Source organism: Xylocopa sonorina, chromosome 1 (genome assembly GCF_050948175.1).
Source record: "Xylocopa sonorina isolate GNS202 chromosome 1, iyXylSono1_principal, whole genome shotgun sequence".
Taxonomy (NCBI): Eukaryota; Metazoa; Arthropoda; class Insecta; order Hymenoptera; family Apidae; genus Xylocopa; species Xylocopa sonorina.
The window spans coordinates 15,664,651-15,679,316 of record NC_135193.1 but is presented as its reverse complement, the minus strand read 5'-3'; the positions used below and the strand labels follow the sequence as shown (position 1 = coordinate 15,679,316).

At 38.5% G+C, this 14,666-nt stretch overlaps 1 protein-coding gene across 1 annotated transcript; it reads right to left on the bottom strand.

Annotated features, from left to right (window-relative positions):
• Nucleotides 1-51: 51 nt before the first annotated feature.
• Nucleotides 52-14,309, bottom strand: LOC143425566 (uncharacterized). Its single transcript, XM_076898510.1, has 7 exons — nucleotides 1,983-14,309; nucleotides 1,365-1,571; nucleotides 1,161-1,280; nucleotides 829-1,086; nucleotides 632-748; nucleotides 476-547; nucleotides 52-352 (listed from the first exon to the last, which is right to left on the bottom strand). The coding sequence occupies exons 1-7, from the start codon at nucleotides 13,998-14,000 to the stop codon at nucleotides 281-283; spliced, it is 12,864 nt and encodes a 4,287-aa protein (XP_076754625.1). The 5' UTR covers nucleotides 14,001-14,309; the 3' UTR covers nucleotides 52-280.
• Nucleotides 14,310-14,666: the final 357 nt, after the last annotated feature.

Genomic DNA, 14,666 nt, shown 5'->3' with positions numbered 1-14,666 from the left:
AATAAAAGACAAGAATCTACTAATTTTATATATAATGTAAATATTCCAATCTCATCGCGATACCAATAATTTATCTAATTTTCTGTACAAATGTATTTATAATATGTGCATTTTTTTTCGTAAATACGGTTAAATATACATTACAAATTAAGTTCTCTGAATCTGTACAATTATTTCATAGAAGTTCATTATAGACAAATTGTACCCCAAGTTCAATAAAATTTTCTTTCTTAGGAGCACGACTAGACTAGGATCAATCAGTTCAAGCTTGGCTCATCTCCTATAGCGAAGTACGTACTTGCCGTGGCATTTGCCATGATTGCAAACGTTTATCTTTGCTGCCAGCAATAATCTAAAAAAAAATAAATATTTAAATTACAACTATTTGATATATTGCATTAAAGAAATAATATGCAATTCTTAAGATTTCTTCGATGCAATTTATTAAAACTTTAATAGGATTCCCTTTAGATACCTTATTGTCTATGACTTCCATGCTTAATAACATATTTCCAGGTCCAGGTATACTACAGATAAGTCGACGATCCTAAAAACAGATATGTTGAAAATAATTAATATAATTTTTAAATATATATACCAATATATCATTTTTTTTAAGTTTAATATTAACCTTTGTATCAAATACATAAATATTTCCGTCATAACAACCAGCAAATAATAATTGTTTGTACAGTCGCATACATACAATCCCTACACCTGCATCATATTGCATTGTTTGTTCACCAGTCTGTAAAATGAAGAAGCAAGGAATGATTTTTATACACCACATGGTAAAATATATCATACACCCATATTACTTTTACAAACCGTGAAATCAAAGACAGGTATGGATGTACTACTTGTGCCACAATAAATTAAATTGTTATCACGCATTAGACTGTACACCGTGTGACTTTTTTGGCCGCAAATTGTGCGAAGAAATAGGCCGCTCTGGGCATCTCGTATAGTTATGGGTTGACTACGTGATGCTACTATAAGAACCCTTCGTGGACCCTCGTTAGTTGCTTTTAAAGCTAATACCGATTTATCCGAGAACTGTATGGTGTTTCCTTTAATAATACCTGACTAGAATATTCATATATTTAAATTATAATTGTTGCATTCAAATAACTTCAACTTATAATAGTTTTTTAACAAACCTTCACATGGTAACGAGATACATGACCCGACTTAGTACCAATGAATATTTTCCCCCATGCTTCATCCATACATTGTATCGGGCTGCTAACATCTGCTGTATCTCTCACTTGTACTCCAGTCTAATAAAATTTATTATGTATACACAGTGCACGTAGTGTATAGAAAACTAGAAATACATTTGTAAAATTTTATATGTTACTCACTACTATATTGTAACATCGTAAAGTTCCATCCAATGAACCAGAAAACATCCATTCCTTGTTAATGTCTGTGCTATGTGTCTTGTATACGTACAGACAAGTTACAGCTGCTGTATGACCTTTATAGATGTTTAAGATTCCATTAGATGCCTGGTTGTACCTGTATATTCTGCCATCTTCACTCGCAGCTAGGAATGAATTCTCAAAAACCTAAAGGATATACTTGTTCTTGTAACGAGTTTATTAAATGTAATCTAACCAGAGGATTCTAACAAACAATGATCAACAGTAGTATGCAGTCGTTACAATAACAGAAACGATAAACAAACGTACATAAGAAAAAAATTAAGAAGCAGTAGATAAGGTAAAGGAAAATAATAAGCAAAAATTTGAAAACTAGAATTAAACTTTAAAATTTTATTAATACCATTCCCCTTGTGTTTATACACATATAATACTTGCCAATAGGATTGTTCATGCAATAAAAACTAGTAACAAAAGTATTAAAATAAAATTATCAATAGCTCATTAAGTAGATATTTAATTGTTTCGAATAAAAAAAAGTATAACAATTGTACAGTTCTCGTTTTACTTTTTATTATAACGTCGATATTTCTTTACCTTAATATCTAAAATAGGACCTTTATGAACCGTGTACTGTGTTCTTGGATATTCCTTATCGTCCGTCGTATCTATCACAGTTAACGTTGATCCAGAATTACTCTGTTGCTGATTTTTGGTAACCATCATTCTCTCCTCCACGATCTCGATATCCGGCTTCCCGCAATGATCTGCGGTGTCCGCGATAGTCGACTCTTTTGTTAAAACAGGCACAACTTCTATATCAAAGTTCGTGCATTCTTCCTTATCACCTGCCGACGAATCCACTTTCGCGGCTTTTCTCTTAATCTTAACAGAATTTATTTGTTCGCCGTTAGATTGATTTGATTTTGGTGTCTGACATTGCGGCGACTCGATTAAACCACTCGTTTGTTTCGAGTATAAAATTGACAATTCTTCGGTTGACGTTGATTGCATAGAACTTACAGAAAGATCTGCCTGAGCAGAATTAGAGTACATGCATGCATTAACTTTCGAAATACCGTACTGTTGCAACACATTGGGCTTCGCATTTGGATTTAATATCGTATGCTTGCAGTCGATTACTTTTACCATACAATTCATTATTTCTGATATTGTATGCTGTTTGTGCCTTTTAATACCTCTCAACGATTCGCCATTTGAGCAAAGAATTTCAACCTCTTGAGGTAGCGGCGTACCTCGTTTCCTGCTTGGTGGCCTTTGATTACGATTCTTTCTGGTATTTGTCCAGATAGTTTCGATTTCTTCGCATGGTGACGACGAGGTGGATGATATACTCGGGAACTGTGTCCTAGTATTTTTTTCCTGCACTTCCAACTCGATGCTCGACGCGTTCGTATCAGCTTCTACTTTTATACGTTTCCCGGATTCCTCTGTGTATCTCGAACTCCGTCGAGCAGAGGTCTTACCGTTTTCTCTTCTCCGTTTTTGCAATCTGTTGCCGGATGTCTCATCAGTTCTGAGCATCTCTGCGTTCTCCGTGGCGGATGAAACGGATAGGCAATTCTGATTGTTATTTTCTTCGTTCGAAGCTGTGTTGGATGGTTCAATTTCCTTTCCTTTCTCCGACTCTTTGCATTCTTTCGCATTTGCGAGTTCCTCATTTTTAGAAGCGTAACTTGAATCCGCGTAAACGTTACTCACATTGTCACCTTTCTCAGAGGAAACCGAGGAATCCTGCAACTTCTTTTCACTGATATTCTCTACTTTAGTGTCGGGCTCTTCCTTCGATGCAGCTTCGTTTACAATTGTACTTTTGTTACCGTTGGATTCAAGGAACTCGTCGTAACTTTTCTCAATATCGCCAGATGTTACTGCGGATGCAGAGTTGGTGGGTTCTCGCGTTATAGCGTTCCTTCCAAATTCAATCTCAACGTCGACAACTGGCTGCTCTAAATTAGTTTCCCTGACTTCCCCGTCTATCTTTCCTTCAATTTTCTTTACGTTTGAATTTTCTGTAATGTCTGAAACACACCGATCGCTTTGTACATCATTGGAATTTACTTCCGTACAGAACGAATCTGAATCTCTTATTGAAGTTAATCTATTCGTTTCTACATTATCATTCTTTATTGTTCGCTGTACAGACAAAGGTTTTGGAATGTTTGTTTCGATACTTGTAGATGTATCGCATACAGACGTTCCAGATGAATTTCTCAAAACCTCTGTCGACACAGCGACTTCGAAATCTTGTCGAAAATGTTTATCGTTCAGGAACTCTTGCGATTTACAAGACGCAAACTGTTGATTCTCTTTCTTAGTCTCATTATTTGAATCGTCTTTATTTTCACAAAAGTTTTCACTGTCTCTAGACAATTTAATACTAGCTTCTCCGGTATCGTCTGCTGCAAGAGGCTCAATTGTTTGCTCCTCTTTATTCCTTTTGAATTCAGAGTCTTCCAATTTCGGTATATCAGACATAACGCTTTCTCTCTCATCGGTTGTCGATCGTCCACCCAGTGGCCTTACATAAAGATCTTCCGTTCTATTCTCTGCTACAGCATTTATCACTTCAACAACGTTCTTCCAAAGTTGTGGATCGTCGTCCGCTTGCAGCTCCGCTTGTTGTTCGAACGAGCCTAGTAGCTTTTTCTTTTGATACAATTTTTTAACGTACAACGCGGAAAGCGGTAACTCCTCCTCATCGGGAGTTATGGTATTGACGGTCTCTAACAGATTTTGCAGCTTCATCTTCTTCTTTCTTCGCATCGCGGCTTTTATTTTCCGTGTTCTCGCCATTTCTTTTCTGTACGTTTCCTCTAAAAGCGCGAGACCCGTGCTCGATCTTTTTTGCTCGTCCGCGTTCGAATGTTGAAAAAGTGAATCCCAAGTACTGTCATCGGAATATATAGACGATCTTTCCGACGCTCTGCTCTCTGACGGTTTCTCCGATGAATTCGCATCATTTTTCTCGTTCAAAGTTTCAGCCCTGTCTTCGTTACCTTTCATTAAATAACTTTCATCATCTAATTCTGTTACGTTCCCTTGAACGATTTCCTCGGTATACGTTTGAGACTCCGCAGACTCAATAGTAATTCCCACTTCCTGACGCTTAAACGTTTCCACCTTTTCATTGTCAGGTGGGCTTCTCTTATCAATCTGTTGCACAAACGTTTTATTGGTATCTTCTGGAGGTCTAGCTTCACTCGCAGATACCTGACTAGAATCTTGTTGCATCGTTGCTTCTTTTCCATTGATTTTTTTAAGCATTAATTTCATCGCATCATTAGCTTGCTTCTTTTCCGTGATTACACTATCCGTGTCTTTAGTGGATGTAAAACTATTCAGTTTACTTTCCAATTTTTTCACCGCTTTCTCGTACCTCTGCTTTTTGGCTTTTTTCAAAGCTGACGACCTCGAGTCCTCCGAATGATGTACGTTCCCTCCATCGTCAGAGCCGCTTTTCTCCGTGCAATGCTCGTGTTTTGCTGCCGTTTTAGATTTGTTCGGTTGTTCGGCACCGGTGGGACCATTTTTCGTGGATAAAGTTTCCATGGCTGTTTTGGCACATTGGTTTTTCACGGGACTAGTCTCGATATTCTGAATTAATTGCGACATCAACACGGATGGAGTTCGAGGCCTAATTACCAACGTCTCGGCTGCTGTTTTATCTTGGGTAGTGTTATTGTTTTGTAGATTACTGTCGCTAGGCAAATTTACATTACTCGTCAGTATCTGATAGAGGGTCATCTTCTCTGTCATTAATTTATGAATTTCGACGTCGATCTCAATCATCCGAGCCATGATTGCTTCTTTCGTACTCGGATGATTAACATTTGTGATATCTGATTTCACCGCCTCCTTTATCGCCTTCTCTGAAACATTACGTCTCTCCTTTTTATGCTTTAATTTGGATTTAGTTTTTATCTTACGCAATGCTTCGCTTTTCCCTCTTTGGATTGATTTAGTCAAACTTGTTTTGCTTAGATGTTTCGATCTGTCGTACTTTACAGTTGAACGAATAGGAGTAGTATCCTTGTTCTCGCGTATTCTTACCTCGGAAAGAGCTGATGACGATTTATTCAGTAATCCATTGTCTGGTTCGTGTTGTTTGTTCACTTTTGGACATTCTGTGATTGTTTCAGACGTCGACGCAGTAGTCGGTGCATTCTGCAACAGTTGTGATGTCTTCGTTGTACTTTCTCTTGGGACACTTAACTTTGGCAAGGTTTCATTTTTCATTTTAAAAGGTTCTAAATCATGTTGCAGATCATTCCTTAACTTGTCCTCGCTCGCTTTCATTTCTGCAATGAATAATTCAGACGTGGTTGATTTTTCACGAGTACCTTTAGATGACACGGTAGCAACATCGTCTAGCACAATCTTCTGTAAAGATGCCACTGGAAACTCTGGAATGAACGAATCAATTGTTTTAGTAACATCTTTTGATGCTTTCGAACTTGATTCGAAAGGTGATACAGAGTTAACTATATTTGCAGTGTTCATAGTCTTCAATCTCTCTTCGAATGCAAATAACTCTGGTGGACCGGTAGTATCTTCATCGGACAACACGAGTTCCTCTATTTCATCCCCAGTTGTTACGTTATCCCGATTTTGTTCCGTGTCGTCTTTATTTTTATCAAAACTTTCCGACAGTTCTTTAAAGTCTATCGAATTGAAATTCAGTGACTCGGTACGAGCCCACGAGCTTTTTTCCTTTCGCAATGGTTCAACAGTAAAAACATCAACATCTCTTGCGATGCAATCTTCGAGATCAGGAACGCTCAATTTCCCGATCAACTTTCCATTCTCATCATCCATATGCTTGTCCAAAACAGTAAGCGGTTCGTTATTTCCATCCAACGTATCGTGATTATCCGCGTCAACTACGGATAAGCTCTTTTTCTGACCTGAAGAAATATCGTAAATTCCATCAGTTTCCGCTACTTCTCCTTCTTCAATTTTCGTAGGAATCGTGCCAACTTTAGTATTATCTGTTACACTCACGCTATCATCTGCTACTTGATCCATAATATGCTCATTTTCTACTACTAAGTTACAAGTAGACATCGATTCGTTATCTCCTTCTGTTCTCTTAAGAGAGTCTTTGCTACTATTTTTGTTTACCTCTGCCGAAAGTAACGTAGGTTTATTACCAAGACGCGCGTTCAACCATCGACCGAGTTCTTTCTCTGCATCTTTTTTATCACCTCTGTTGTTCACTATTACGTCATACAATGGAGAAACTTGACAAATGTCGTTGTCAATAGAGTCCATCAAAAAGCCCTTAAACGGGCTTCTTGGACTATCTGGAGAGCTTACCTCATTTCTCGTAATTGAATCGCATTCCTCTGAATTTTCTACTTTTTCACATAATTCAGATGTAAGTGTTACCACATTTCCTTCATTCCTTTCTACATTTGTACTATCATTTTCATCCAAAACTTGTGAAATCGTTCCTTTCGAAAGCGAAGGAATATTATTGTGAACGCCGACATTTTTCAAATTTCTTATATTAATTGTATGACCACTTTTTTCAATGTCAACATCGATACGTTCGCTCAACGAATGCGATTCTCCGCGTGGTACAGAAGATACCACAGTTTCTACGTGTTTATCGGTGGAGTCTGATTGAGTATGCTCGATGAGGATCGAACTCATTGATAATACATTTTCGTGCGTGTCACCCTGTTTGGATAAGCTTTCAGTAGATGGATTTTCGGACGATGCATTTATTGCAGCTGCTTTAACTGCATCTTTATCTACTTGTTGAACAACGTTTTCCTCTTTTCCTGAATTCGTTAAACTTTCACCGCTTTTAGCCGTTGCTGTTTCTTGATCCGCCGCTGGCTGATTCGGAGAAATAGTTTCATCAACGTGCACCATCACTTCTTTATTTATCATTTTCTCTCGAACGTTTGTCACTTCTATATTGACATCGTTAGATTGTTGCTCGTTCTGTTTCACTATAGGATGAGTATTAATTTTCTCTTGTACGGTTTTACTATTTATTGCCCATTCTGGATCCGAGCACGTCTCGGAACACGTACTTCGAAGCGTAGGTAAATGTTCGTACGCATCACGATTATTCGCTTTCTCAATCTCAGTCTGGGTTACCTCGATCGTATTTTTATTTACGATCGATAATACTTGATTGTCCTTTGATACATTTTTATGCGAGTGTGTCTCTACGTGTTTCTCTGCTGTGGAGGATTTCGGATCAGTTGGTTTCGAAACGGAGTTTTTCTTGCTTTTCTCGCTAGGCCTTCTAGCCTTCTCCTTTTTCAATTTCAATTCCTTACCTCCTTCCGATCGAATATACTTAAATTTAGAAGAATCAACAGTTGAAATTTGCTTCTTTAACTTCTCTTCTGATGCAGGCCTTAATTTCTTTTCCTCTGGCGCAGGTTTTGATTTCCTTTCCTCTGACGCAAGTTTTGAGTTCCTTTCCTCTAGTGTAAACTTTGATTTCCTTTCCTCTGATGCAGATTTCAATTTTCTCTCCTTCGATAAAAGTTTTGATCTGTCTTTCTCTACGGATTCGTTCAGCTCTCGTGTAGCGACTATGTCCTGCAACGACGATTTATTATTGCGTTTGTGTTCCTTATGTTTCATAGGGTCTTTAAAAATATGTAGCACAGAATCTACAGGCCGAATTACACTCGTTTCATTGTTCCCAGGGCTTCTCGATTCCATAGGAATCAAAGGTTCTTTAGCCTTTCGCGTAACATCCACAGGTCGATCTTCGCGGTCTAAGTTAGCCATCGCTTTAACTTCTTTATCAGATTCTTCTAAAAGAAGAGTTCCCGTTGATTCTAATCTTGTTAACCGCAGATCCTTCGGTTGTACTTTATTCGCATCTGTTCCAACTGTATTCGCTTCATTCGTCGTATTCGATGGTTTAATATTAGATTTATTCGTAGGTAAGCTAGCTTGCGGGTCTTGAATCAACGAAACAGACTTCCCACCTTCATCTTCTTTCAACATAGCCTGCTCCTTTAAGCGCCTTTGTAACGCGCGTTCTTTATACGCTTTTATGTCTATCTTCTTGTAACTACCAATTTTACTTTCCGTCGAAGGATTATTTGCCACTGAAGTCGTCGCCGATGTTTTTTTATCGGCGCATTCATTATTTGTGCCAACTTCAGCAGCAGAATTTGAAGTGCTATACGAAAGCGTTGTCGCCTGCGGCGTGATATCATGACTAATAACTTCAATATTCGATTGATTAGATACAAGTGGGTTGCAATTTTTAACGTTCGAAGACATATCGATTTGCTGCAACGACACGTCCGTAGGTGAAGCAGTACCGACCAATTTGTTATTACTTTTACCTGATTCATTACATTTCTCCGTTTCTGAAATAGCTTCCGTTTTCTCATTACCTTCATTCATCGCGGTACTATTTGCGACTTCGGTTACCTTCTCGTTAAGTTGTTTCTGCTCTTCCGCATTGGCCTCGGGCATTTGTTTCAGCTGTGCTTTAGTCTTCGGTTGCACCACCACAGAGACGATCACCGGTTTACTTCTAGTTTGCGACGATGCTGTATCACAGGCAACCGCAGGAGCCTCTTTCTCTACAGGTAATTGTAGGAACCTCTGCTCTTTCTCTACCTGTGAACACTGATATTCGATTTGCGAGTGAACTGTTTTGTTAACCAAAGTAGAAGCAACGTAAGTATCATTAATGCTAGACACAACATTCTCCTCGAGCAAATTTACTGGTTCCTCCTTTACGATCACTTCCTTTTTTATTTCGTCCTCGGTCAGTAATCGAGATCCCTCCGTTCGTTCGACAGATCTGGATGACTCTGAATAAGAATCTCTCTTCCTCTTCTTTCTCTTCTCCTTCCTTCGCCTCTCTTTCTTGTCCCTTTTCCTTTTCTCACGCTTGCAAGACCTGCGCTCCTTATGTTTGCTTTTCTCCTTCCATTTCTTTTCTATTTCCGCAGCCACTTCGTCCCTGATCGTTTCATTGATCGACCTCTTTTTCGCGATCTTCTCTTTCTGCTTGATTACCTTTAACAGTTTCGTCACATCCGGGGCGACGGCGGTCTCTTGGTCGGTATCGCTGGAACTACTCGAACTGGAATCGCTGCTGGTCTCCGAACGTTCCGTTCTTCGGGACTCTTCCATCTCGTTGCGAACAAAATCGTATGCGGAAACTTCGTAACTTAAAGGACTTACGCTTAAACGCCTCATAGGCGAATCGGACGAGCAATGTCTTTGAGTGCGATTGCCTTTGTTATCTTTATTCAAGCTCTCATTGCTGTTGGAGACACACTTTCGTACAATAGTCGAGGCTGTTGTGACGCTCATAGGCCCATATTTTTCCTCCCATTCTTCCTTCGTTAAATTCCTAAACATGTCCGGATCATCCCTCTCTTTCCTGTGCCATTTCTCGTACTTTTCAGGCCTGAATGTGTTTCGATCCTCGGAACTAGACTTGCGTATTCTTAAATTACCCGAATGGTCCACGTTAGTTTTACCAAGCAGTTTCACCCGTGCGATTCCAGCTGAAAAAATATCATCAAGATCAGCCGCGGTCTTATTAGAATCTCGCGAGAATGTGTTATACCCGAACTCCTCCGTCTCTGTTTGCATTAATGAGGGACTCATACGTGTATCGACAGTCCTCTCGACGGGTTTCATCGTTGTAGTTAGCTTTGATAAATTTTTTGTTTTACCTGTGACTTCTGATAATATGTCGTCCAAGTCAGCTTCGTTAAACAATGGTTGCTGTTGCTTTTTATGCGTGCCTTCCATTTCTGGATTTATTTTGTTCGACAACGATCTATGCGACGAACTCTGACTGTCCTCTCGTAAAATGTTTAGATTCAACTCCGCACCCAAAGTGTGATGCGTAACAGACTCTTCCTTGTTACGTAGAAGTTGTTCTTCAACGTGTTTCTCGTATACAGTTTTAGGCTCTAAGTATGGAGGAAGAGATTCAGCTTTTGGGTTCTCTTCGTTTAAATACTCAGAGGCATGCACTCTCGATATTTCTTCCTTCTCTATAATTTGAACTTGATCAGTTTCGGGGTTTTGAATTTCTGGTGCGTCAACATCACACGGCATAGAGTCGAGTTGCAAAACTTCACTCAGATGGTGAATAAATTCCGTAGGTAAATCCGTGATGCCAACAACAGCGCTTGGATCTAACATTGCATTTAACTGATTCATGAATTCCTCTCTGTCGTACTCTTTCATCTTCTCGTCCTCTGTATTTCTCATTTCTAATGAAAGAGACGACCTTCTTTCTTTCACCAGATGTTTCATCGCAATGTCGAATTTACGAAGGCTCGAATTGTTCACCATGTTACAAATATCGTTCTTGCTCATTTTCAAGAAACGGCTGATCACTCTATTCTTCCACGAGGACTCTGAAACAGGAAGTTTCTCTTTCCTAGTTTCTTTTCTTGACCTCTGATTTTTTTGTGTATTCAGATTATTAACGAGTCCCACTTTTGAGGAATACAGATGCAATTTTTCTGAATCTTTGGTATAACTCTTGCGATGATAACAGGTACTGCTTAGTTTTTCATGTATAACAGTACTCGAAACTAAAACACTAGGTGCTGTATTCTTTTTTGCTTCGTTCTCCTTTTGTTGGTTTTTATTTTGATTCATACTACTTCTTCTACTTTCAATAGGATGTTGCCTAGAGTGTACTCTTTGTTTGTTAAAACGTTGAGTTGTACTTGACTGAAAAGTTTCTCTGTTCTCAATAATCCTGATTTCATTTATAGGAGTTTTCTGCCACTCTTCCGGTTTTTGTATCTTCTTCATTTTTGTGTTCAAGTTGAACACCACTTTGGGCCTTATTTGATCACTTGATAATAATGCTTCCTCGGTATTTTTTCTCCGATTTTCTATAGATTTCTCCTCGTCTATTATCACGACCTCTTCTTGTTTTTCAAGAATCAATTCTGGCCCGCAAATTACATTTTGCTTATTTTTCTTAGCTCTATTTTCTTTTTTTCTTTCTTTCTTAACAGTACTTACACGTTCCTTCTCTATTGTTGAAGAATGAGCTGTGGCTTCAGTTGGTACAGGGATTTCTAATGGTGCCAGTTCAGAAGGCACAGACGATTTGTCCTTAGTCTTTATTTCTTCAGTCATGTTCATTATTTGCTTTGCAAATTCCATTGCCTCCTGCATATCTTCCAATCCATCATCCATATTTATATTTTGATTTAGATTGGAACTGACTTCCATTGAAAGCTCTTTTGGCGGGGGTGGAGGAACTTCTGTCATAGTCAAAGATGGTGGAGGTAATGGAAATTCTGTCATCATTCCCTGCCCACTATTTGCCTGTGGTAAAACTGATGGAAAATTCATTTGCATGTTAGAAATGAAAGGTTGATGCGCTGGTATATTTATAGGCGGCAGTTGCGAAAAAACAGGCGTTACAGGAGCAATGCTGAAATCAGCAACTGGTGAAGTTTCCATTAGATTCAATGGCATCATACTCGTCCTAGAAGTGTCCAAAGGAGTAATTAAGCTAGATCGTTCATGAGATGAAAGTCGTGGATCAAAAATCGGAGGAGGTTGAAGAGTTTCTTCTCTTTTATGAATTTTTGGCGGTGGCTGTTGAGGGTTGAATTCTGGTAATTTTTCGCTTGGTGCTCCTGGAATCTTTGGAAGGATTCTAGGAGGTGGTCCTCTAGGATCGAAGGCAGGAAGTGGTATTGTAACATTTAAATTACTTTGAGGAGTGTTTACTAAAGGAGGCATAGACTTTTCTTGCACGTTAGATGGTTCAGGCCCTGATTTCTGCCTTATGTTTGGCGGAGGTTCGCTTGGATCGAAAGCAGGTGGTAAATTGTTCGAAGAAAATGGCACTGTCACGTTGTGCTGGGAGTCATGGCTTGAAACAGGTACATTGTGTGAAAATGGTGGTGGCGCACGTGGATCAAATCCAACTGGAACTAAATCAGGTGTCTTAAATGGCAAAACGTGTCTTGGTGTGGGCATTCGATTACTGAGAAATGGTAATCTTTGTGGCCCTCGAAAAAATAAATTCTTCCCATTTTGTTGAAACGTCCAGCGACATCTAGGTCCAGCAGCTCTTTGCGTGAATCTAGTAGGTATGTTAAAGCCCCTTGGTTGAAAAACTAAAGAATTATTTAATTTCTTATCATCGTTCACTTTATGCGCTTCATTGTAATTTGAAGTACACGATGGAGATGATGAATCACAGATGGTACTTGCATGAGTTTCTTCATTTGAAGGTAGAAAATTAGACGGTTTATTTTGAGGGGAATCGGATAAATGTACCACATTTTTATGAGTTTCATCTTGACGTATACTCGTTTGCAAGCTGTCTTGAATCTGATTATTTTCAGGCAACCTCTTTTCTGTATGTTCACTGTGTTCTACATCTACATTAGCATTCCGTGTGATATCTACATTTGTATCTTGTATATCTAATTGTACATTATTCCGATTTTGTAAAAAATCTACTTGTAACCTATCTTGATCATTTGTGATTAAGGGTAACATAGAAGTTGTTTCTACATTGCTTACACTTGAAGGCTTATCTGTTATTAAATTATCAGTTGATTCTATAGGTAACAGATTTTTAATATTTTTATTGAAATTCGACGTGGATGCATTTCTACCAACATTATTTGAGTCTGAATGTATGAAATCTTCTGCAACATTGTCTTGTAACTGTAAATTTTCTATATTACATTCAAAGTTAGATAGTTTACGGTGTGCCTGTTCAAAGCACCTATCGTCTTCCAATAATATATTTGATTGATCTTGGTCATCTTTGTCATACGTTGAATCCAAAGTAATTACAAACTCTTCTTTATTTTCATCTATAATAGTAATATCTTCATTTGTACTTATAGATATATCATCTGTTGACTTATGTTCAAAACTAATTGAAATGTCATTGTTAGATTTACTATCTACATTATCAAATTTGGAATTATTGCAGTCAACCCTGCCTATATCTCTAAAGTCAGTAAATGTCAGGTCTAGTTCTGGTGGTTCATGTCTAAGCTCTGGGATGCCCTTGTTCGGAGAATTCTCCTCTTCAGAATTATTATTTGGTAAAACTGACAGATCATCTTCCCAAAAGTTTGTAAGTTCTTCCTCCGTTATAGAAGATAATTTCTGCTTTAACTTGTCAGCTGTTTCCAAAATTTTTTGTTGACGTTCTTCCTCAGAACCAAGCAATGGAGTCTGTGATATCAATGCAGGCCTATCTTCGACTTGTTCTTCTGGGGATAATGTTCTATGTACAGGATTCCTTATGAAACCTATGCCATATTGAAGAGCCGGTGGTCTACCAGGACCAGAGAATCTTATTATTCCACGACCGCTGACCACTCTACCTCTGTTATTCGACCGATATTGCAAATTACCCCTATATTGCGGATGGGGATGAAAATTTTTGTTTTGTTGCCATGGTGCAAAGTTTGGACGTTCTATCCATTTATCATGACCAGATAACCTATGTGGTGGCCGTGGAGGATTGAAATTAGGATGCGGAAACCGGGGCCCGTTAAAACCATTTGCTGGACCATTTGTACGAGCACCCCGTGGTCCAAAGCTTCTTCCACGGTATCCACTGCTGCTCATTACACTGTTAATTATAGCACTCTACTATCACAGTGCATCAGAGCTTGCAGTTCTTTTAACAGTCGTACAACCCCCAAGGTGCACTAAAGTTATTATACCATCATTCACATGCTGCATCGTTTATTTAATTAAAGCCTTCTCATCTGTTGAAAAAAAACACTTGAGAGAAATCTGTACATTCAGTGTAATGGACATTCTAAATATCTTCAACAGTTGGTGACACGAATCGTTGAAAGATTACAGCTTATCATAAATAATAGCTCGCAATTGTGCACGAAATATACCAAAAAGACAGTTCTTTCTTGTTCCTTGATGTTTCTTTTTTCTTCTTTCCACTTCTCAGCCCTTCTGATTGATATCGATAAATTCTCACATATATCCGTGATAACAATATACATGAAAACCGTTATACACGTACTCCCTTGGATTATTATAAGAAAAATACGTGTCCCTTGCGATATAAATGTAATGATAACAAAACCGACGTGCACTTATTATTCAAATATAATCGCCATGTTGCACAATAAATTTCATTAATCTCAATAAACAACACATGATACACTGTCAGACAACTACGTTAAACTATTTCCCGATAATTTGAATTTCTTTATTATATCGCTTCCGTCAGGTTCAAACACTGTCGCGTGTCATACTTGTAATAAATAT